The following is a 25,571-nucleotide window of genomic DNA, read 5'->3' on the forward strand; positions in this document are numbered from 1 at the left end:
ATGGGGATAGCGGGTAGTAATGTTAATCGGTATGGGCGAAAATACCAGACGCAGGCGGACAGGAACTTCTTTGGCCGTAGCACTGGAAATAATAGTCTGGATAATTCTGTTGTCACCTAAGGACTCGGAGTGACATTACCTTATTAGTACCCACCATGAGTGCCTATAAGGCAGCATCAAACTGTTTGCCAGATAAATATTGGCTTTCAAATGGCATGTCGAAGACCCCCCTAGATTAGACATTCACATGGAAGAGCTCAGAAGTGAGTTAGATAGAAGGAGGACTGATCCCACAGGCCACCTGCCAAAATCCCAAATACCAAAAAGAATCAATAATGGCTGAAGACACATTTCCACTTCCTTAATAATGGCTTTGGACCTTCAAAAGTCATTGGTGACTTGTCCCCTGGGGCACGGGGCAGTTGAGATTTGGGGGGCACAAACTAATGCTACAGTCAAACCAAAGAACAAGGACACTGATATTTGCTACCTTGACAGGAGCTGCTGCAAAGCTCTTACCCTTTTACTCTAGTTGTCTAGATGATGCCCTTCATGGTATGGAGGGACAGTGTCTGATGATGCACAGTTTCAGAAGAGTCTATGGGCTGCTACTGAAATTACAGAGTACATTTTTACCTAGTTAAAAAAGGTATGCAGTTGTTGAATACGTAGCCTTATACCTTTTCTCTAAAAGAGCAAATGAGCAACAGCCTATCACTGGAATCCTCATACATGAAAGGCCTTCCTCCTACAGAAGACCTAGAAGCAGAAAGAACCATGGCCATTTTTTTTTTTTAACTTAGCCCTAAAGTGAATCAGATAAGACCTGAAGCCATAAAGTGAATCAGATAAGACCTGAAAGATCTTTTGGATTATCCATAAAGTGAAATGGATAAATCTGACCAAGGATACATTACATTTCAGCAAACTCCATTGAATAAATTGTTAGTTGTCATCAGCTCGAGAAGAACCTAGGTAAATGGTGCTATGCACAAGCATAGAGGTAACCATGAGGCCAGTATTTTACAAAAACACATTCTATTCTTACCAGGGGTGCTTGGTGGAGAGTAGTGATGCTCAGGGGGTCTCCGGTAGTTTGTTGTGTCCTGAGAGCTCCTGCGTTCTGGTTCCCCACTTTCCCCAGAGCTGGAACCCATTCGGCTCTTTTCAAACTCTTCATGGTATTTTATCTGCAAGACAGGTTAGAAGTCCATAAAGATCTACCTAGAGGTAGTGTGCAGACTCCCTAAAACAACAACGTTTGTGATATAGTCACACGATTGCCCTGCAAGGAAATAATCCAAAGAAAGTGAAAATATATATTCATCCATAATAGTAGACAAGTGAGTATCAGAACAGTCATCTTTCACCATACCATATGGGCTATCAAGAGGTCTCAGCACCATGCCTTCACAGCCTTCAGCAGCTCAACTAGTCCACTTCACTCTCCGGAATCACTTCAGGTTAGTAATGTCCTCACTAGGGCTGTAGTCAGATACAGGTAAGATTTACAAAAAAAAACCAACAATGTTAGGTATCCCACACCTAAAATGAAAAATCTTGCTCAAAAACAAGTGCAGTTGTAACAAAGAGTAAGATGGACAAAAAAAATAATTCATAAAGAGTTTGCAGCCACCAAATGGAATAATTATCTAACGCACAATCATGGTGCGGGCAGTTGTTCCTTCTACAATGAAGGGACTGCAACCCACATTTCGCCAGCGGGAGCCGTTTGAAAATGGGAAAGAAACTTTAAAAAATGAGAGTCAAGGTCATGGCAAGCATGGTGACAGAGTTGGACGCGGCGGCTGACACACTGTCCAACACTGGCAGCAGCAATGAAGGCCCGATGTCCCTGATGACCAAAAGGGAGGTCCGTGGAGAAGCAGGTGAGGAGTTAACTAGTGGCAGCGCAGCCTGGGAGATCCCTGATCTCACCCCAGAGGACAAAGCAGCACATAGACAGCATTAAGACAAAATGATGGCTGCCACATTATCCAGAAAGGAGAGGGGCGCTTGGCACTGGAGACTCTGGCTACACCCATGGAGGCACGGGGAGCCCAGGCTGCTGCAGTTATTTGCGGCCCAAGAAATAGCTACCAAGGAGTAGAAGGCTGGAATTAATGAGTCTGGGCCGAAGCCCAGCTGTGGGGCTAACAGAAGAGACGCTGAGGGGAAATACGGGAGTTAGACAGAGGCAACACTGCTGCCACAGAGGCTGTAGATTTATGGATATCCTTGAGAGGGCCCCAAGAGCAGATCAATGGAAAGAGGGGGCCCTAAACAAAATCAGCGAGAGTCCAGTGTCCACACCCTTGTGGAAAAGGCCTGCTCACCTGAACAGTGCATAATGTGCAAACAACAACTAAACTTGCAAGCTCACATAAAAGCTATAAAATAAATACAAGAATAAGAGGTGTTGCCGTAACGAAGAGGGCTCGGGCATAGAATGCTATGTTCAAAAGGTTTTTAAAACCATTATTTCTGCTAAAGACAACCTTGACTTCAAAATAGACAGAGTCCATAGAACTGGGCACCCTGGAGGGAAAGATACCACAGAACCAGACCTCCTGGTGTGCCTTCACAATTATAAACTGAAAGAAGACATTCTCTACGTGGCCAAGGACATGAAGCGAAACTGAGTTTTAGTATCACAGAATTTCTTTATTTCAAGAACTCTATGGGATAAGCCTCCAAATACAGAGATATCAAACCAGTTACTGACTTTCGGAGAGAAAATAAATATGCCTGGCTACATCATTTTCACCTTGTCTTCAGGTACCATCACCCAGAAAAGACAGCGGTGCTCGACAAGCTGCTGTGAAGTGAAGAGTTTCACAAGACCTACTAAACCACAAGAGAATGACTTGTGGAGACACCCACCCCTATGGTTGGATCCACCGGCCCTGTATACTAGCCGAGAAACTGGGTTGGGTGGGGGTTGACTTTCACAATGGAGAAAACAACAGTGAGCCATTGTTTCTCATTTCTCTGTCTGTACCCAGTGGGTGGACCTCCAATGTCTGCCTACGGACTATACTACCAGCCTGGTTAGGCATATGAATTATTTGATGTTACTGTTTGTTTATACAGTTAAATTGACACATAATGAAACATTCACATTGATACTTCCACCTAAAGATGATAGTCACAGAAAACCTTGTCTATCATCTCCCATACCGGTTAGTACAAAAAGCAACACAATTGGGGGGGAAACACACGTTATTACACAACACCATACGCCCTCAAGGTAAAAAATAGTCTACTTTAATGCCTGTATGCTAAACAACCTGACAAAAACAATTAGCCATTCATATTTAATAAGACAATGCGATATTTATCTTATTAGGGGCACCCATCTCCTTGCTATGATACTCATACCAGCAAGCATATTCATACTACCCAATATTTTTGTCCCTTTGTGCCTCTTCATTGTGTTGCTCATCTTCGAGATTAATTTACTACTCAAATTCATTATTATCCCCTCTCTCTTGGAGACTTCGAGTTGCAGATTGGTAATGAGCAGCTTTATCCTGCCCCTTTCTGTTGGGAGTGTCTAGGTTTGTAGTCCCGGATAAATCTCCTTTTGTAAAATAGCAGTTGCTCTAGGTCGAGTTTCTTAATTTTCCAGAACTTTCTGACTATCAGAACTAACTCCTTGTCATTGACTTCTTCCAAGGAGGTAACCGACATCGTAGTACTGGATGATTCATTGTGCTCTTTAGTCATGATTTCAGCAGTGTCTGGGGTTTTTAGTTAATGATGACATTGCTAGATGTGAGGAGGACTTGTTATTTAAGCAAGTGACTGTAGATCACAACACTGTCAGTTCAGCTTTAATTGACTCTAAAGATGTTTTTTTTTAATTGACAAAACTGAGTTGAGCGCGTTTGAGCAAAAGTATTTATTTCCCTCCTAAGCAGCACACCTACGATGAAAAATAATTTGCGAGTAACGTTTGCAAGCTTCTGACCGCATTCAGTTATTTTCCCCCATAACTTCTCTTCCCCCACCTACCTGGATCTACTAATACAACTACTCAGCTCCCTAAGGAGTCAACGTCCGTATCCAAACGAGGGCTTGGTGGGGTAGGGCCGATAACTTTGAATATACTGCTCCATGTCCAAGTCTATGATATTATATCTCCTGGGAGTTAAACTCAAGTCCATGAGCACTCTTCAGCAAGAAGAGTACTTCTGTCTTGCTGCCGCCTGGCTCCCCCAGCACTTTTTCTTTAAATGCGTAAGAGGGAAGCAGATAGCAGCAGCCAACAGAAAAACACTTCTAATATTTGTCCTTCTTGAAACGTGGCTCCATGAGTACAAGAATACCACAGGTCATGCAGCTATTCTTCAGTTAAGTAATAAAAGTCTTGCTTACACATGCACTAGTGAGACAAGGAACGCTGATGCTGGGGGTGTGGCTGCACAACAGATAGAAATGCTAGTCATCTTCCCCTAATCTGACACCAGAGATGTTGCAGCTGCAGTATGCATGTTTCCTTTTACTGCAATACATTCACTAATAATCTAGATATGAGTTGATATGAATACACAGCTGATGTAAATATGAAGTCACCACTGCTATATAATGCTGGACTTAATCTAAACAAAATTCCTTTCTTTCTTGCTGCCACAAGGCATGCATTTGTGTTTCCTAGAAAACATACTGCCCTCTGAATCCAACCTCTGAGGAGTTCCAGGTCTATACCACCTCCATTATTAAGAGTTTCTTCAACTAAATCGAATACACAGGTTAGAGGACCCAAGACATCCTTGCACGGTCTCAGCGAGCGTTCCAATCCTTTCCTTGGATCCCTTCCAAGTTTGAATAAATAAGTTATCAACTCAGGATCCAAATTAGGGGTCATCGTGAACTTTGCTCACATGTGAATCAATGAAAGATGCCAATACTGGAGAACTGTAGTTATAGGTTAGTAACTTGTTTTGTTCTTCAGTATTGGATCTTTCAAAGTTTCACATCCTTGAATCAGAATAGCAAGCAGTAATAACAATTCACAATTGTGAAAACACAAATACCCTTAATGGATGGCGGGTAACAATATGATATAAATCTGTACTGTTTACCATATAAGTATGGTAGTATATATGGTGGTATATAAAATTAAGCATGAAACTTTTAATCACACTAAGAGATAAAATGAGAAACAAAAATAAATTCACCTCTTTGAGAAGAGGCTTACCTTACTGGAAAAGATAAATGTAAGTGCTTGTCCTACAGCTGCGTGTCTGCTGGCTGGCAACTCCAAGCATTAATGTAGCATGAAAGTGTGTGTGTTTTTCCATGTATCAGCACAACAGATCTTCGCCAAGGAAACACCAGCAAGAAGGACAGTAGAAGAGGATATTGCCCTTGTACAGTGTGATTTAGGCTTGAGTGTGAGCGGCTAACCGCTTCAGAATGGCAGAGTTGGATGGTTGCTGAAATCCATCATTAAATAGTCATTTTTGTGAATGAAGCACCTAGTTTGTTAGGATCATAGGAAACCTGTAACTGATCAGTTTTCCGAATTTGTTTAGTTCTTCACAAATAAAATGTAAGACATTGTTTGACGTCAAGATAACGAAGCACCTTTTCGGCTGATGAGAATAGATTTTGAAAAATATTGCGGAATGCCTCAGGTTTGTCGAGATGAAATTGGAATGGGACTTCAGGAATAAACCTTGGATTTGTTCACAGGAGAACATAGTCGTCAGTGAAATGTTGAAAGGGTTCCTTGATAGTAAAATCTTGGATTTCGCTTACTCACACTGCAGAGGTGAGTGCCAAGAGTAATACAACCTTTCAAGTAAGATGTTTGAGCTCAGCTTTGTGAATAGGCTCAAAAGGTTATTTTATAAGTTGCAAAAGAACTGCATTAAGATTCCACAACAGTGGAGGAGGGCGAATCAGAAGAAAGGCTCTAAATAAATCTTTGCTTCATCATTCGGTGAAATAGCAGCAAGGTGAACTTTAACAGATGCATGTACCAGTCCTGATTTAGCCAGAGATAGAAGGTAAGGTAGACTCTTTTCTGGGGATAAATCAAGAGAGTGGATTTTGTTTTGTAAATACCAAGAGAAAAATGTCTCCATTTGAACCTATAGGCTCTGTTGGTGAAATCACCTTGGATAACCTATCCCTGCAATCCTGGGGGATGTTTAAATGCTTGAGCTCGTTGAATTCAGGAGCCATGAATGCAATTGGTGAATAATGAACAAGGGGCAGATCCTCCCATCCACATCCCATCTCTAAGGTGGGATGTGAATGGAGGATCTTCTCCTTGTTCATGGTTAATAGAGTTGATGTTACAGGCAGGCGACATGGGCTGGATTCCGGGAGTAGACGTTGTGTGAACCAGTGTTGTCGGGGCCAGCGTGGAGCAAACAGGAGCAGGTGGCACGGCTCTCTCCATTTTCATTAGAATCCTGAAGATGAAAAGGTATGGGGGAAAAAGCCTAAGTGATGATCCCTGACCATCGAAAAAGTCTCCCCCCATGATCCCCTGTGTGGTTCCCAGGAGGCAAAGAACTAGCATTTTCAATTCTCATTTGACGCAAAGAGATCTAAATTCAGTGTGCCCAATCTCTGTAATATGGAGTCAAGAATTGGTTGATTGAGTTTCCATTCGTGGCAGATGCTCAGCCCTGATGGAGATACGGGGTAATAGAGCCCAATTCCAAATTCTCAGCCTTTAGAGAGAATGTGAGACCTCGTACTTCCTAGCCTGTTTAGATAATACATGCAAGTGGTGCTGTCTGTTCGAATGAGGACGGATGATGTTTGTATCCTTGGAAGGAATGACTTTAGTGCCAGAAAAATGGCTCAACTCTAGGAAATTGATGTGCATTTTGGAAAGAGAAGCACTCCATCTACCTCTTATTTGGAGATCTTGAAGATGAGCTCTCCAACCTTCCAGGGAGGCAATCAGTGGTGCTAAAGAAATCTGGAAGTGGCGAGAGCAAGTTAGCTCTGCTGAATGGTTGCTGGTGGACTGCCACCATAGAAGTGCCTTTTTCATAGTCGGAGTAATCCGAAATAGATTGTTAAATGATTTGGTTACTTGGGCTACTGCTTGTCCAACTGTTCTTGGAAGGGTCTCATCCTGAGAGGTGCTTGAGGCAGCATGAGGATGGCTGAGGACATCATGCCAAGAAATTACTTGAGGATACTGACAGAAAAACTCTTTTCTGGATAGATCATAGGCCAGTGATATTATGCTTCTTTGTCTCTCGGCGGACAAGAATGCCTTGTTATGTATGGTGTCCAGATTTCCCCTGAGAAAATGTATCCTCTGAAAGGGTGAGAGTATCGATTTTTAGAAATTGACTGAGTCCTAGAGAGAGAAACAGTTGGAGGCAAATCGATATGGCTTTTGAAGTCTTGTGAAAAGGTAGCGCTTTTACAAGCCAATCGTCAATATACAGAAAAAGTTATAGTCCTTTGAGTCTCAAATGTGCTGCTACGGGGGCAAAGCATTTGCTAAACACTCTGGGAGCTGAACAGAGACCGAAGGGTAGGACTTTGAACTGAAAGTGAGCTCCTGCCACAGCAAAGCAGAGATATTTTCAATGCTTTGGGTGGATTTTGCGGGGGGGGGGTGAAAGTAGGTGTCTTGTAAATCGAGGGTGGCCATAAAGTCCACATGGTTGAGAAATTGTAATACTTCATGGAGAGTTACCATACGGAAGGACTTTTTCTGAATATATTTGTTTCGCTTACTGAGGTCTAGAATGGGGCGCCATTCTCCCAACTTTTTCTTTATTAGGAAGAAGTGAGAATAAAACCCCTTTCCTCTCTGAGAACAAGGAATTTTCTCTATGGCACCCTTTTGTAGCATGATGGCTGCTTCCTTGTTGAGTAAGTGGATTTGGGCCACAGGTGATGTTTGTGGTGGATGAGGAGGTGGAAGAAATGGTTTCTTACCTGTAACTCCAGTTCTCTCGTAGGGGTATTTCCATGATAGTCATAAGCACTGAATAGTTCCGCGCGCCTGCGGGGACCCCGGAGCACTGTTGTGTAGTATATTCTTAAGTGCTATCATCAGCTCCTTGACAAAAAGGTCTGTGAAAAACACTTAAGAATAACAATGTGCAGCCTATGTGAACAGCTACACAGGCCAAATTGTTAGAAGAAAAAAACAGTTGTAGTGTAAATTTCACGTTTAAACCTCTATTTATTCTATAAATACATAAATAAATACATTCTCATATTTTATTTACACCTCTCATGAGAATAAAACAATGTAGGGCAGTGTAGCCCATAGGCTGCCATTATACAGAATGAAAATAGAGCTGTGCCTTTAAGAAAGTAAAGTCTTCCTGTTTCCCATCATGCACAGCAAAAGGCAGTTGCCTCAGTTCTTTTTTGGAGGCTATTAACCTGACATGAAGAAAAAACAAAACATTTGTTGGAGTACCAACCTCCATAATATTCATGTTCTATGTCAACTCCACCGGGGAGGAGGGAGGGTTGCTTATGACTATCATGGAAATACCCCTACGAGAGAACTGGAGTTACAGGTAAGAAACCATTTCTTCTCTCGTAGGGGATTTCCATGTATAGTCATAAGCACTGAATAGAGTAGCAAGCCCATCCCCATAACCGCGGTGGAGTAGACATAAGAATACTGAGAAAAACATGAATCATGCAAACAAATTCTTGAGCAAAGCCTGCCCAACCTGAGCATCTGCCCTAGCGTCTGTATCAAGGCAGTAATGCTTAGTAAAGGTATGGACCGACCTCCAAGTGGCAGCCTTGCATATTTCTGCCAAAGGGACATTTCTCATCAAGGCTACAGTAGCTGCTTTCCCTCTGGTAGAGTGGGCTTTTGGCCTACCACCAAGGGATTTGTTTGCTAATTGATAACATAACATTATACATGAAACAATCCACCTGGATAAAGATTGTTTAGATGTACCCAAACCTGTTCTGATTGGGCCATAGTTAATAAAAAGCTGTTGTGATTTTCGTAAGCTTTTTGTCCTGTCCAAGTAAAATTTCAATACTCTCTTTACATCCAGAGAGTGCAGAGTTCTCTCAGCAGGAGTAGCTGGATTCTGAAAGAAAGTCGGTAATGAAATTGTTTGGTTCACATGGAAGTCGGAGACTACCTTAGGTAAAAATTTTGGATGAGTTCTCATTACCACTTTTGCAGAATGAAAAACCGTGTAGGGTTCCTGAGCGCAAAGGGCCTGGATTTCGCTGACCCTACGCGCTGAAGTGATTGCCACCAGAAAAGCAGCTTTCCATGTGAGATGTTGCAGCGATGCCTTATGTATTGGCTCGAATGGCGGCAGCATCAGACGTGATAAGACAACGTTCAGTTCCCATGGAGGAGAAGGCTTTCTAATGGGGGGAAAAACCTTCTTTAAACCTTCTAGGAAATCCTTAATAATCGGAATCCGAAAAAAGGAAGTTTGTGAAGGACTCTTTCTGTATGCTGTGACAGCCGCCAAGTGAACTTTTATTGACGACAGTTGTAAGCCCGATTTTGCCAAACTTAACAAGTATGGCAGGATAGATTGTTCTCCACAGGAAACCGGGTCAATGTTGTTGTGTAAACACCAAATGCAGAATCTCTTCCACTTGCTTGCATAGGCTGATCGTGTGGAAGGGCGCTTTGCTTCCTTCAGAATTTCCATACAATCCTGAGGTAGGTTCAAGTGTCCATATTGCACTAGCTCAGGAGCCATGCTGCCAAACTCAACGATGAGGGGTTGGGATGAGATATCTGCCCTCTGAACTTCGTGAGAAGGTCCGGACGATATGGTAGCCTGATGTGTGGTTTGAGTGACCGGTGAAGAAGGTCTGGGAACCACCACTGGCGTGGCCACTCCGGAGCAATTAGGATCATTTTGGTCTGAACATTGGACAGCTTCTGGAGGACCGCCGGAATCAGGGGAAGCGGTGGAAAGGCGTAAAGAAATGCTCCTGACCAGCTTATCCACAGGGCATTCCCCAGTGTCCCTGGATGGTAATATCTGGAGGCGAAGTTTTGGCATTTTTTGTTTTCTGGGGTTGCGAATAGGTCTGTAGAGGGGGTACCCCAGAGTGCGAAAATGGAATGAACGACGTCGTCGTGTAGTACCCATTCGTGGTTCTCGTCCATTACCCGACTGAGGGCATCCGCTTGAACATTCTGGATGCCGGGCAGGTGAGTTGCCACTAGTGACAGGTTCCTGGCTAGAAGCCAATGCCAGATTGTCTGAGCCTCTCTGGATAAAATTCTGGACCTGGTGCCTCCTTGTTTGTTCACGTAGTACATAGTGGCCACGTTGTCTGTCTGGAGAAGGAGAGTTTCCGTTCTCAGAGAGGGAAGGAAGGCTTTGAGCGCAAGGTGGACTGCGCGAAGTTCCAGCAGGTTGATGTGATAGAGACTCTCTCTCTGTGACCACTCGCCTTGGACTCGAAGATGTTCCATGTGCGCCCCCCATCCGATCAGTGACGCATCTGTTACGATGGTTTGAGATGGGGGCCGTTGTTGGAACGGAATCCCCACCAAGAGATTGCTGGGTAAACACCACCACTTGAGGGATTGTAGGGTGTGAGGAGAAAGAAGGACTTTGTTCTCCCAATCGTCCCTCAGTTGACACCACTGATCCTGCAGGTTTTCCTGCAATGGTCTCATATGGAGGCGAGCATTGGGAACCAGATGGATACAAGACGCCATCGAGCCCAGTAGAGAAGCTATTATTCTTGCAGTGGCTTGAGGTCTTTCCTGCAGTTGTTTGCACTTCTGGAGAATCGATAACCGTCGTTCCTCCGAAGGAAACACCTTTCCTAGCCTGGTATCTACAATGGCCCCTAAGTAATGCAACCTCTGAACAGGTGTTGCTGTAGATTTCAGGAGATTGACTTGAAGACCAAGTTTTTGCAGCAGTTGTAGAGTCCATTCGAAATGTTGCTGTGTCTCGAGACAACTGGAGGCCTTTATGAGCCAATCGTCTAGATAGGGGTAGACGAATATTCGCTGTTTCCTCAAGTGGGCGGCTACTACCGCCATGCATTTGGAAAAAGTTCTTGGCGCTGATTTTAGGCCGAAAGGTAGAACTGCAAATTGGTAATGGCGTTTTCCGACAGTGAACCTTAGGAATTTTCGATGTTTCTTGGTTACTGGGATGTGAAAGTAAGCGTCGCAAAGATCTATCGCACATAGCCAGTCGCCCTGACGTAGATGTGGATAAATTTGGTGTAAGGCTAACATCCTGAATTTTTCTTTGCGAATCCATTTGTTTGCTGTCCTCAGATCTAAGATGGGACGAAACTCTTGTTTGTCTTTTTTCGGTACAAGGAAATATCTCGAATAAATCCCCTTCCCTTGCTGGCTGATGGGAACGGGTTCTATGGCTCTTTTTTGCAATAGGATATTGACCTCTAACTGTAGAGCTTCGAGATGGCGGTTGGCTGTTTTGGGTGGAACAGATGGTGGAGGACTGGTGAATCTGAGAGCGTAACCATGTCTCACAATATTCAATACCCAGGCGTCTGTTGTGATGCGTAGCCACTCGTCCAGATGATTTGAGATACTTCCCCCTACCGGAGTGGATAACGGAGGAGGGGGAAGCAAAGATTCAGGGCTTAGACGTGGGAGCCTGTCGAGTTGCCTGAGTTTGAGGTGTTGAACGACCCCTTGTCGACCTTCGCTGAGTAGAGAAACCCCTTTGATACTGCTGTTGTTGCTGTTGCTGGGGGCGCGAAGACATCCAGTGTGGCGACTGATACCGGTGGGTGAAAAGTCGTCGTTGATATGGCCGGAAAACCTTTCTTTGTTCTTTCGGTCTTTCCATCCCTACCGCTTTCAAGGTATCTAGTTCAGCTTTCATTCTAGCCATCTCGTCATCGGCATGAGAACCGAACAAGGTGGAGCCCGAGAAAGGCAGGTTTTGTATTCTCTGCTGCGCTTCAGGTTTGAGTGATGTAAGTCTCAACCATGCATGCCTTCTGAGCGCTATCCCGTGTGCATAATTGTGTGCGGATAGCACCGAAGAGTCAGCTGCAGCACTTATAATTTGGTTAGACACCATGGATCCCTCACCCACGACCTCCAGGAAATCTTCCCTTTTATCCTTAGGAAGATGTTCCGCAAACTGTATTAAAGAGTCCCAGAGGGCACGATCGTACCGCCCTAATAACGCAGTAGCGCTGGCTGCCTTCATCGTGACGGCTGCAGTAGAGCATACTTTTCGTCCTGCAGCATCTATCTTTCTGCTCTCTTTATCTGGAGGTGAAGAAGAAGATGGTGAGGTTGAATGCAGTTTCTTTGCCGCTACTATGACCACCGAATCAGGAACTGGGTCCGACCTCAAGAATAGAGGATCTTGTTCTGGTGGACGATATTTTTTAATAAGTCTGGAAGGAGCAGACTTTGTTGCGGCCGGTGCAAGGAAAATATCCATTGCTGGTTCAAGGAGACCTGGAACCAGTGGAAGCAAAGGTCTGGAAGATGTCCTGTGATGCAAGGTCTCGAAGATCACTGACGTCGATGGGGCAGGTACCGCCAGCGGGATGTTCAGCTTGGTTGCCCCTCGTACTAAGACCTCCTGGAACGTATTCACATCATCTATGGGGGACACTCTCGGGGACGGTGAGTCCGATAGGGTTGGAGAGTAGTCCCGTGTAGACGAAGAAGAACGCCTGTGATGTGAATGCTGAGATCTCTGTGGGTCATGACGGTGTCGAGAGGAAGAAGAGCGTCTAGAGGAATGTCCCGAACGTCTTACAGACCGCGTTGGAGTCCTCAAAACAGACTCTACAGGCGGAGCCGGAAGAGGCGCCGTAGGTGTTACCGGCGTCTGTGGCAATGGTGATTGTCGAGGAGAGAGTTGTGGAGACGCTGGAAGGAGGATGATTGAAGCCGAGGATTCTGAGGTTGTATAAACCCTCCTAGGTCTTTTTGATTGTCTCGACGTCGACACACTCCTCGACGTCGAAGTACGGTGACGGCGAGTGTCCTTCGCCGTCGATTCTTCTCGCCGTTGAGAATCTCTCGACGACGACCCTCGACGTCGCCGTGATGACGGTGAACGTCTACGACGTCGAGCACCCCTCGACGTTGATCGATCTCGCCGTTTCGACGGCGAACCGGATTCAGATCTCCTCGACGTGGAACGTCCTCGCCGTGTCGACGGTGACCCAGATCTCGACGGCGAAAGTCCACGCCGTCTCGACGGCGAAATCGTCGTCGACGGCGAGCGATGTCTCTTTCTCGCCGGCGAACCACTCCTCGACGGCGAGCATGTTGGCGCCGTTCCTTGCCTCGACGTCGACGCCCTCGACGTCGTCGGAGACCTGTGCCGTTTTTGAGCCGGTCTGGTCGGAGTTATAGAGGAACCAGTGTGAGCCCTGGTAGAAGACTGACCTTCTCCTCGCTCTGTGGTAGAATGACCACTTTTCCTCCTGTCCTCTTTCGCCTGGAGTCGGATCTTCTCCCTGTCACGAAGGGTCCTTCTGGAGAAGGTTTTGCAGATGTCACACGACTCCGGTTTGTGGCTGGATGGAAGGCAAATTATGCAGACCCGATGTGGATCTGTTTTGGCCTTTTTTCTGCCACAAGAAGGACATTTGTCAAACAGTGAAGGCATTTCTGAAGTAGAAAAACCTCAAAATTCTGTCAGAATCTAACAGAAAAAAGCAGAAAATTATCACTCAATGTTAAAAACGTCGAGTGAAAATGAAATTCAAAAGATTTTAAATGAATTTCTGTCACAAAAGGATTTTGTGAGGTAGAGCTCAATGCTTCAGGGTCCTGTCAGAAAGGAGCCGGAAAAAAGAACTGAGGCAACTGCCTTTTGCTGTGCATGATGGGAAACAGGAAGACTTTACTTTCTTAAAGGCACAGCTCTATTTTCATTCTGTATAATGGCAGCCTATGGGCTACACTGCCCTACATTGTTTTATTCTCATGAGAGGTGTAAATAAAATATGAGAATGTATTTATTTATGTATTTATAGAATAAATAGAGGTTTAAACGTGAAATTTACACTACAACTGTTTTTTTCTTCTAACAATTTGGCCTGTGTAGCTGTTCACATAGGCTGCACATTGTTATTCTTAAGTGTTTTTCACAGACCTTTTTGTCAAGGAGCTGATGATTGCACTTAAGAATATACTACACAACAGTGCTCCGGGGTCCCCGCAGGCGCGCGGAACTATTCAGTGCTTATGACTATACATGGAAATCCCCTACGAGAGAAGTTGGACAAACTCTAAAGTATGGCCATATCTTATTATATTCAGGAACCACTTGGTGGTAATTTGTTCATATTAATTGTAATAACAAGGTATCGGTGCTCCCTTGGGTGGTAGGGTAAGGGAAACTGTAGCAGGCTCCACTGAATTGTCACTTTTTCCTGGACGTGTCTCTAGATTGTGCAGGTTGCTTATGTCTGGGCTGCTGTCTGAAAAAGGCAGCTTGCGGTGGGGCACGATATTGGTGTTGCCGGCAGGTGAATGAAGTGATTGTTAGTTTTGAGGTTGGTACAGTTGATAGCTCCCACTGAAGGCGTAGATACCTAGACCTCTTGCTCCACCAAAAGGTGTTTTCCTATACTGAACCGTTTCTAAGGACCTAGCCGTATCATTATCCGCCTTGATGGCCTGTAAGGCATCATCTATATGCTTGCCAAAAAGCATATCGCAGTCAAAAGGCATGTCCGGAATCTTTCTTTGTACCTCTGGACTGAATAGGGCCTTAAGCCAACCTTGGCATTTAAGGACAGCTGTACCGGTCAGCTGACAAAAGGCAAGGAAAGCGATGTCCATTGATAAATCAATGATTTGAGAAATTGCTCATTCTAGTAAGATTTTGCGTGCCTCCTGTTTATCGTCTGGCAGAAAGTTTAGATAGGGTACGATATCTGACCACGTCTGTCGGTCATACCTCTCCAATATTGCTACGGCATTGGCTGCCTCCACTGTAGTCCCAGAGATGGTCATGAATCTTTTGCCTTTTATTGAGTCTTCTACCCTCCTTGTCAGGAGGGGAAGTAATAGGTGCAGAAGGATTCTTCAGTCTCCTCTGTGATTTCTTCCCATATATAGACGATTATTGGAATCACTCATTGTTCTTATTGACTGGTCCTCAAAATCGTATCAAAGCAGTCAGACTGCCTGTCATAGGAAGGTAAAACCTAGTCACAGCCCTTTCCATCAGGGCTTGGAAACCACTTATGTCCTCTGCTAGCTAGTCTGCTGGTTGGGCAGGTGAAGGAGGTGTTGGAGTTATGTATTCATAATATTCATTGCTTAAGGGTCTGGTGTCTTGACTTTCACCCTCCTCCGCATCATCGTAAGTTGAAGGCAGATCTTGCATTGGTGGAATGGCAATATGTGAGGGTGGTACAACCCTTGGTGCTGAAGGAAGTATAGAAGGTGGCGCTTTTGGAGGAGGTTGCGATCCCACAGGTGTTGGAAAATGTGTACGGTAGTCTAATAACATGGTGTGGAAGCTGAACCATGGACTCCTGAATGGGTTCTATATATTGATGGGTCTTGGCAGCCACAGGCTGTGAACAGAATTCCTGGGTGCAATATTGGTCATATTCCTCATCATCATTCTCTTGATATTTTACATTCAGCTGTGATGGGCTGTGTGGTCGGCCAAATAAACCATTATCATCAGATTCTTCCAGAAAATTGGCAGGAGGTAATGGTATGGTGATCCTTGCGTAGGATCTTGGTAAAAACGTCTGGATAGTGTTTAAAAAAGGGATTGATTTGCAAGTGTGAGGGTCTTTTTATTCTAAATGAAGGAGGCGTCGACAAGAAGAGTGCAGCCAACCATGGAATAATTTGATGTGATGGTGAGGTTGTCTGATGTCGTTGTCAACGTGGTAGTCGTCAACGATGTAGTAGTCATCAATGGCGTACAGACTGTCGAAGGTGGAGGCACCGTCGACGGTGGATCTTTAGCTGTCAGTGGATGTTCCAGAGATGAAGGCTTTGCCGACAAGGCTTTAGCTGGTATCTGAGGAATCCCAGTTGACGGACTGGAGGTTTATTCTACCATCAACAGTGCAAGCTTCTTCTTTGATGGAGATTTTAATCATATTGACCAAAAAGAGCTAGATGCAGGTTTTCCTTTTTGTGAGATTTTTGAGAGGTCATGGTAGCCTTTTTATGACCCTCCAGAGACTTGTGATTTCTCCCTCTTTTTGTGCTTTTCAGAAGCGGTGTGAGAGCTAGCAGTGTACTCATCTCCAGAGATGACATCAGATTTAGTTTTAAGTCTCTGTAACCCAATTAACAACTCATCCTCTCTGTCTTTTAGTGTTTTGGTTCAAAGTTTGCAGACTTTAACCTTATGTTGCAGGTACAAGCAATATATACAATCTTAATGGGAATCTTCCTGGTGAAGTCTCTTCTTACCACCAGACCCACATGACCTGTAGAGTCCTTTCTTAGAAGAGTCTGATATGGTGAGAAATGGATGAAGACAATCAGAAATGTGAAGAAATACTGAGCAGAGCTCAGGGAGACTCAGTCTCACACAACGTGCAGTAGAAAACCTGAGAAACTCCGCCTCTCTTGGGAAGGTTCTACATAGTGCGGAGGTCTATTGGTTGTGACCTAGGTTTTTTTTTGTTTGTTGTTTTTTTTTTACAAAAGGATATGGGTAGGCTATTGCAGTGGCTATCCACTGCATTGTACCATATTAGTGTATATTGCACTGCTCCTACAAAGAAACCGTGAGACTCCCACTTCTACTTCAACTTTGGGGAAGATTTAAGCATGTGAATCTCTGAAAGATCCAATATTGGAGAACGTAGCTGTAAGAAGTTGGCTCTGTATACACTATTTCAAAGTAAGAAATAGTGTGCACAGAGTCCAAGGGTTCCCCTTAGAGGTAAGATAGAAGCTAAATTAGATAATTCGAATGCCCTATTTTGTGGTAGTGTGGTCGAGCAGTAGGCTTATCAGAGGGTAGTGTTAAGCATTTGTTGTACACACACAGGCAGTAAATGAGGAACACACACTCAAAGACAAACTCCAGGCCAATAGGTTTTTATGTAGACAAATATATTTTCTTAGTTTATTTTAAGAATCACAGGTTCAAGATTTGAAGTAAACACATAAAATGCAAGGTACTTCACATAGGTAAGTTAGGAACTTTGAATAAAAACAATATCATATGCAGTATTTGTGAAAATGGCAATAAGCTATTTTAAAAGTGGACACAGTGCAAAAATCAACAGTTCCTGGGGGAGGTAAGTATTGGTTAGATTGTGAGGTAAGTAAGACACTTACAAGTCTCAGTTCCTGGGCATAGGCAGCCCACTGTTGGGGGTTCAAGGCAACCCCAAAGTTACCACACCAGCAGCTCATGGCCGGTCAGGTGCAGAGGTCAAAGAGGTGCCCAATACACATAGGCGCCTATGGAGAATAGGGGTGCTCCAGTTCCAGTCTGCAGCAGGTAAGTATCTGCGTCCTCGGGGGGCAGACCAGGGGGGCTTTGTAGAGCACTGGGAGGGACACAAGTAGGCAGACAAAACACACCCTCAGCGGCACAGGGGCGGCTGGGTGCACTGTTCAAAGCAGGCATCGGGTTTCAGATAGGAAACCATGGAGGGACCCGGTGGTCACTATCGGTGCAGGCAGGCACAGGGGGGGCTTCTCGGGACAGCCACCACCTGTGCTAGGCAGAGGGTCGCCTGGGGGTCACTCCTGCACTGAGGTTCGGTTCCATCAGGTCCTGGGGGCTGTGGGTGCAGTGCTGGTTCCAGGCGTTGGGTCCCTTTTTACAGGCAGTCGCGGTCAGGGGGAGCCTCTGGGTTCTCTCTGCAGGCGTCGCTGTGGGGGCTCAGTGGGGTCGTCTCGGGCTACTCATGGGGTCGCAGTCGCCAGGGAGTCCTCCCTGTGGTGTTTGTACTCTGGATCTCGAGCCGGGGGCGTCGGGTGCAGAGTGGGAAGTCTCACGCTTCCGGTGCGAAACGTGAAGTCTTTAAAGTTGTTGAAAAGTTGCAAATTTGTTGCAGATTGTTGAGCTGAGTCGCTGCTCACTGGAGTTTTTTGGTCCTGGGGGTCAGGGCAGTACTCTGAGGCTTCAGAGGTCGCTGGTCCCTGTTCGATGAGTCGCTGGTTGCAGGTTTTCGACTCTGGAGACAGGCTGGTAGGGCTGGGGCCAAAGAAGTTGTTGGCGTCCGTCGTCTCTGCAGGCTTGTAGGTCAGCAGTCCTTCTTTGGTACAGGTTGCAGGAATCTGATTTCCTGGGTTCTGGGGTGCCCCTAAATACTAGATTTAGGGGTGTGTTTAGGTCGGGGAGGGCAGTAGCCAATGGCTACTGTCCTTGACGGTGACTACACCCTCTTTGTGCCTCCTCCCTGTGGGGAGGGGGGCACATCTCTAACCCTGTCGGGGAGAATCCTCCAAAACTAAGATGGAGGATTTCCAAAGGCAGGGGTCACCTCAGCTCAGGACACCTTAGGGGCTGTCCTGACTGGGGGGTGACTCTTCCTTGTTTTTCTCATTATCTCCTCCAGCCTTGCCGCCAAAAGTGGGGGCAGTGGCCGGAGGGGCAGGCATCTCCACTAGCTGGGATGCCCTGGGGTGCTGTAACAAATAAGCCTTTAAGGCTCACCACCAGGTAATACAGTTCCTGCAGGGGGAGGTGGGAAGCACCTCCACCCAGTACAGGCTTTGTTCCTGGCCACAGAGTGACAAAGACACTCCCCCCATGTGCCCAGTAATTTGTCTAGTTTGTGGCAGGAACTGGTCAGCCTACACAAGAAGTCGGATTGGTATTCAGGGGGCATCTCTAAGATGCCCGCTGGGTGCATGTTACAATAAATTGCACACTGGCATCAGTGTGCATTTATTGTACTGAGAAGTTTGATACCAAACTTCCCAGATTTCAGTGTAGCCATTATGGAACTGTGGAGTTAGTGTTTGACAAACTCCCAGGCCCTATACTCTTATGGCTACCCTGCACTTACAATGAATAAGGTTTTGCTTAGACACTGTAGGGGCATAGTGCTCATGCACATATGCCCTCACCTGTGGTATAGTGCACCCTGTCTTAGGGCTGTAAGGCCTGCTAGAGGGGTGACTTACCTATGCCACAGGCAGTGTGAGGATGGCATGGCACCCTGAGGGGAGTGCCATGTCGACTTAGTCATTTTCTCCCCACCAGCACACACAAGCTGTGAGGCAGTGTGCATGTGCTGAGTGAGGGGTCCCCAGGGTGGCATAAGACATGCTGCAGCCCTTAGAGACCTTCCCTGGCATCAGGGCCCTTGGTACCCGGGGTACCAGTTACAAGGGACTTATCTGAGTGCCAGGGCTGTGTCAATTGTGGAAGCAAAGGTTCAGTTTAGGGAAAGTACACTGGTGCTGGGGCTTGGTTAGCAGGGTCCCAGCATACTTTCAATCAAAACTTAGCATCAGCAAAGGCAAAAAGTTAGGGGGTAACCATCCCAAGGAGGCATTTCCTTACAGTAGCTAAGATGGGGTTCCCAACACAGGTTCTAAAAGCGCCTTACAAAACCTTTGATACGATCCAAAAAGGTAACATTTCGAATTGCTGGTGAACCTTCCTCTATTACAACTCTGAGATATTTTCCAGTGCATTGGGTGCATCAGTATAAAGAAGAAAACAACTTAATTCTTTTGTTCTCAACATGTCCTTCTCCTTCAAGGACGGAATGGAATCTTGCAAAACAGTAGTTTGGAACTTGTGTCTTCATGAATCTAACTTTAAAATCCGAAGTCCAAGATTGGTTAAGAAGTCCTATGTTAGCATTAAAAAATAAAGTCCTTTACATTTTCTCATGTATGTTGCACTGAGCACTGAGCAACAAATTGTACACCTCTTGCTTTAATAGAGATGTGTTCCTTCTGGTAAGTTTGACGCTTTGGTGCAGAGGTAGGTAGTTTCTAGATCACCGCTACGCAGTAAGCAAGTCTTGTATTTAACAGCTGCTTGTCTAATGTTATGTGCTTATTATTGTGCCTCTCGAGACACACTTTTCAATAGAGGGAAGGAGTGGAACTTAATTGTTTTATTAAATGACCCTTACCCACCAGTACTACTGATGGGATGCTTCATCCTCAGGTCCTCACTCAACATCCCTAGGGTGGGCTTGACATATCTGATTAGTAGAGCTCTTTTTTTGTGTGCAACAGGATAGCAAATGAAAATCGCACGTAGGTTATTCCTATATTTATTGTGCACTACTTTATTAAGGGTATCTTTGGCAAGGTTAAAAACAATAGAGGATGTCTGTCCTAAGAGCATACAGTGTAGTTAAGACATCGGGGGTCGACATGTTTCAGCCAATAGAGGTCTGTTTATAAAGGTCGCCTTGCTTCAAGGACTGTATTTTAACATCCCAAACAACTTTTCTCAAAGACTATATACGATTTGTGTGACCCCATAATTCGTGATTCTTGCATCTATGATACACTGTGCATGTCTATACAAAACGTACATAGGGAACTTCCCTCATCATTGGATCTATGAAGACAGGCAGAGAGACAACGGTTATTATTCATAACTCCCTTTCACGTATACAGTGGTCAGTCGGAAAACTCCACTCTCAAATAGTGATGAAGGTGCTCATGCAGTTTCCTCGTTATCTTTTATCACGTGGGCAAGCACAAACTGTCAAGGTGAGAACGTTATTGGTACATACAAGCATGTGTAATACATATCTCTGCGTATAATACATGCAGACAAAACACAACCAAAACAAAATATTTCTCAAGGCCAATAGAGTAAGAGATGAGAGAAATCTGTATCCACACACTAAGAAGAAAAAATATATATATTATTTTGTGTAAATTGTACATTTGTGGGTTCCAGTAGTCAAATTGTTTGTGTGGAAGAAATAGGAAATAAAGTCCCCCCTCCCCCTTCCTTGCCCTGAAGGGGCTTACTTCATCAAGGGTTTACATTCTGGGGGTAATCTTGTGTGTGTCTTCTCGACTGCATCTTAGTGGTCAGACCTGTGTGGATCTGTATAGAAGTCTCTTCCTTGTCATGTGGGGGCATCAAAAAATGTGGCTACGCCACTGAAGGGTTAGATGGATTAGCGTGTATTTCTTTTCTGACTTGATGGGAAATGTAGTCTATGTTGCAGGAATGTTGCTCTCGTCCGAACCACAAAGCCCACTTTGAAGATCATACTTTCTACACATTGGTATATGATATAATAATAGCCTAGCATAGTCCTAGGTAGATAATGTCAAGGAGTTTGGAGATTCTTTTCAGGAATCATCCACACAGCCCTTACAATGGAAGAGCAGGGGGAAAGAGTTTGGAACGTGTATGTCTGCACTGAATATCACTATCAAAATATGCCAAATCTTTCTAATAATTTTCTTGACCCTGTAGGATGCTATATTGAAAGATGAAACAGTTTAATTCCTCTTTGTTGGCATATTTAGTGTTCCCTATTCTGATTTCTAACTTTTTTTCTTTACATGTTTGTATTACCTTTTCTGGGTAATCCAGTGTTCTTAACTTCTCAGACAAATATTCTGCTTGTGCTTTGAAATCCGATTTTAATGCAATTCCTTCCCCAGTGCAAAAACTGACTATATGAAAGATTTTCCTTAATGGGGCAAGGTGGAAGCTGTCAACCTTGAGTAAATTATTTTAGTAGGTTTATGATATGTATCTGCATGCAGGACTCATTGATCAGCAAACATTTTACAACCAGAAAAGTAAAGGACTCGCTACTTAATGTATGGATGAACATTAAACTGGAATCACAAGTGGCTAAGGTGTCAAAGATGGCGGCCGCACTTTATAAGTGCTTTGGCCCCTCAGTCATCCGCCTTTACAACTACCCCTCTCACCGGTATCTAGAGTAAAGGTTCCGGGGTGGGATGTGGAGACTCTAATGTGCTTCTTTTCCTCGGACAACACCAGGGAAGTACAGCAACAATGCAGGGCTTACACAGAGGTGAAAGGGAAACTGCAGACCATGGATATGCTGTATGGTCTTCTGTTCCTAGCTTGGATTAGAGTGATCCACCCCAATAAATCCCATTTCTTCGATAACCCTACGGCAGACTGGGATTGCCTCACAGAGGAACGTGCGCTGACCTCTCCCGATCATAACTCTCTAAGGGGTGGAGAGGCAATGGACATGGGTCATTCACCTGCGTACTCCAGGCCCCAGAGGAAGCACACCTAATCCCACAGGAGGTCATGCCGGAGGACAGGGTCTGGGTCTCCCCAGACTCAATCGCGAGGGGGAGTCCCTGGGCATGGATTGAGGAGAGGGGGTCATGGAAATCGCTGAAACAGACAACCAAAGGAACGTATCCAAAAGAACCTTCTCCTGACCATACCATGGCCTCCATCAATATGGACTTATCCTGAAGCCCAATGCTGTGACAGGTTGGCATGCCTGAATATGATAACCAGCGAGTAACTTAATGACTATATGAACCTATGCAATTTTCATTATGGGGGTTATTAAACAATTCAAATCCTATCTAACGTAGGGGTCCGCTAACGCGCGGCAATAAAGGGGTTATGTTTTTTCATTATGAAAGTTCTATAAGGGCGACAGATGCATCTGGGGGGGAGAGGGGTGATTATGGGCAGGGAGTTGGGGGGTAGGCAAACATACAGTTTGGTATGCACTAGTTGGGGATGCACAGTACAAAGTATAGTTCTTTTAAATTTCATTTTCCTCCATTACGCAGAACACACACCACAACAAGTTAGACACTCAAACAGCCACTCGCAGGACAACTTTAGAATCCCTGCCCCGGTACATGACTAGCAAGAAAAGAGAGGAACCACATTGGTATACTTTACGTTGTGTATATGGACACACAATGGGTCCCTTACAAATATTCTCCTGGAACAGACTTCTAGATAAAATAAAATGCACAGCAGTCCTAGCCTTCGCACGACGACACCACTCACAAGTGCTGTTGCTCCAGGAGGCCCATCTCCTGGGTGAACACTGTCCCTTCCTGACTCGGAAAGGGTTTGATAGGGTTTACCATGCCGGTTTTTTTCCAGGGATTGAGAGGGATAGCAATTCTCCTACATCCCTCCTTCTCTATGATGGGTATCCAGTTGCACGGAGATAAACATGGGCGCTTCATAGGCATTACCGGTTCATTGGAGGACCGAGCAATCAATCTAATAAGTGCATATGCCCCCCCCAACAACTATATCTGCATGCCTGACTGACATAACTAGGTAACTCTTGACCCTCCACCAGGGGACTACTCTCCTAGGTGGAGATCTTCATGTGGTACCAGACACAAAAGTGGATATCTCAAATACACCCTCTGCCCACAGACTTACCACAACCAACACCCTGGTGAGGTGGCTGGAGTCACTGTGGCTCTGCGATGCCTGGAGGACGTGGCATCCCCAGAAACGTCAATATACTCATACATCGGCAGCACACTGCATGATCTACTACTTCTGCCAGCGATAGATTACTGCCAACTTGTCCATGTAGAGATTCATCCACGGGGCATCTCTGATCATGCTCCATTACGATGTGTTACTGGATCCAAGGCTGACAGAAATCGCCCCATGTGGCGTTTGACTGCATGGCACTTGCAAAACAAGGGGTGTTTGCAACACCTGCAGAGAGTCATACAGGGCTACTTTGAACTCAATGAGGGCTCGGTCGCCTCAGGAGCACCTTCTGAGAGGCAAGCAAAGATGTCATTAGGGGGAGGGCAAAAGCGTACATAAGGGCGCAAGAGCAGGAATGATCTGCACATCCAGCTGGAGATGCATGCCATTCGACTGGAGGCCTCTGACGTTACTGCCGACGGGTTCAGAAGCCCCCTAACTGTCGTTAATAAGCAAAGAGATTTGAGATTAGTCAATGGAAGCAGCCAAACAGTTGTGGTGGTGTGGGGGGGGGGTTATTAAAGAGGGGGGTGAAGCTATTTCATTTTTACCCTCAGGGAAACGGGGCCTAGACGGCTTTCCAACTGAATATTATAAGACATTTCAAGATCGCTTGACGCCCCAATTTCTGGGCTTTTATAACGAGGGGGACCGTGTAGGATCCTTCCCAAAAGGAATGAACATGGCCACTACTGTTGTGATTGCCAAAATTCACTCTCCACCAGAATCATGGCTGAATACAGGCCAATCCTGCTCATTAATAGTGATGTTACATTGTTTGCCACTATACTGGCGACCTGTCTTAAGAGGGTAATGCCGCTACTGATCCACCCAGTTCAATGTGGTTTCATAGCTAATTGTTGCACAAGACACTGTATCAGCCGCAACCAGCATCATAGCCTGTTCCCTGATCTGGCCCTCCTGTTTGCAGATTTTGAAAACGCATTCGATACAGTGGGCTGGACATATCTGCAGTCGGTTCTCCTTCAGATAGGTATGGGACCTCTGTTCCGTCTACTAGTAAATGCCCTTTATACAAACCCATTGACTCATGTTCAATTGAATGGCGTGCTCTCCTGTGCGTTTACAGTCCATAAAGAGACTTGACAGGGGTGCCCCCTCTTCTCTTTGCCTTGGCCATCAAGCCATTGGCACAACTGATTAGAGGGGATCCTCTTTATCGGGGCTGGCACTGGGACCACACCCCAGAAGACCGTATAACATTATATACTGACTTACTACTTTACATGGCGAATCCAAGTGACACTGGTCCACGTAGCATTCATCTGCTCTGCTGCTTTGCAGAGGCATCGGGGCTTCGTATGAACCCCTCTAAATGAATACTGGTGCCATTGCCGCCCTCAAGAGATTGCTATGACTGGCAGGACCTGAAGCCTATCTGTAGTTTTAAATACCTTGGTATTTTGGGTAGCGCTAATTCCAGAGCTGACATGGTCCCTCAATTTGACACCCTTGAAATGGCAAGCTTTACCCCTGAATGTGTTGGGCCGGGTAGCACTATATAAAATAATGATCTTGCTGCAACTCCAATGTCTTCCAAAACATCCCGCTTCCATTTCCACGTTCCGAGTTTCAGGCACTAGATTGTGACATATCTTTTATTTAGCGAGGGACAAGATGCCAAATTGCACCGGAACACTGCCGTAGGGGTATTTAGGATGGGGGGATGGGTATGACAAACTCATATCTGTATTACCTAGCAACTCAACTCCTGATTATTAATGACTAGTTTATCAGGGATGGACCGACCCGGCGTACCACCTGGAGCTGGGCTCATTGGGCTTCCCGCAGATTCTGGACCTGCTATACAGAGCCTGACTTTCTCTGGAGATGTTCACGGTGACCAGAGCAGTGTTCCTTGGGTGGCAAGCGGCTCTATGACATACTCAATGGAGGGGTACTTTAACCCGTCAGACAGGCTATGGCAGAGTACCTGGCTGAAAGAATCAGCAGCTCTGGAGGGCTTTAACAAATGGGATTCAATAGGCATATCTCAGGTTGGAGATGTATGGGCAGATACATCAATGAAGTATTTTCAAGACTTACAAGCTACATACCACCTCTCCCACACTCAAATCTATAAATACCTGCAGCTCCGGCACACCCTTTCTACACACTTAGCACATTAAGGTCCCATTCCTGAATATAGCCATTGGAAGCCAAGGCCCTTATGGAAGCCCATGGAAAGGACGGGATATCAAACATGCACAAAAT

General features: G+C 45.3%; 1 protein-coding gene across 1 annotated transcript in view; it reads right to left on the reverse strand.

The window, feature by feature from the left end:
* LASP1 (LIM and SH3 protein 1) overlaps positions 1 to 25,571 on the reverse strand; it is a 478,327-nt gene that overhangs the window by 197,578 nt on the left and 255,178 nt on the right. Inside the window, exon 5 of the mRNA XM_069237475.1 lies at positions 1,049 to 1,190. Within this exon, the coding sequence (XP_069093576.1) occupies positions 1,049 to 1,190 (142 nt within the window). The remainder of the gene's footprint in view (positions 1 to 1,048; positions 1,191 to 25,571) is intronic.

The sequence above is a fragment of the Pleurodeles waltl genome, chromosome 6 (genome assembly GCF_031143425.1).
Source record: "Pleurodeles waltl isolate 20211129_DDA chromosome 6, aPleWal1.hap1.20221129, whole genome shotgun sequence".
NCBI classification, from domain to species: Eukaryota; Metazoa; Chordata; class Amphibia; order Caudata; family Salamandridae; genus Pleurodeles; species Pleurodeles waltl.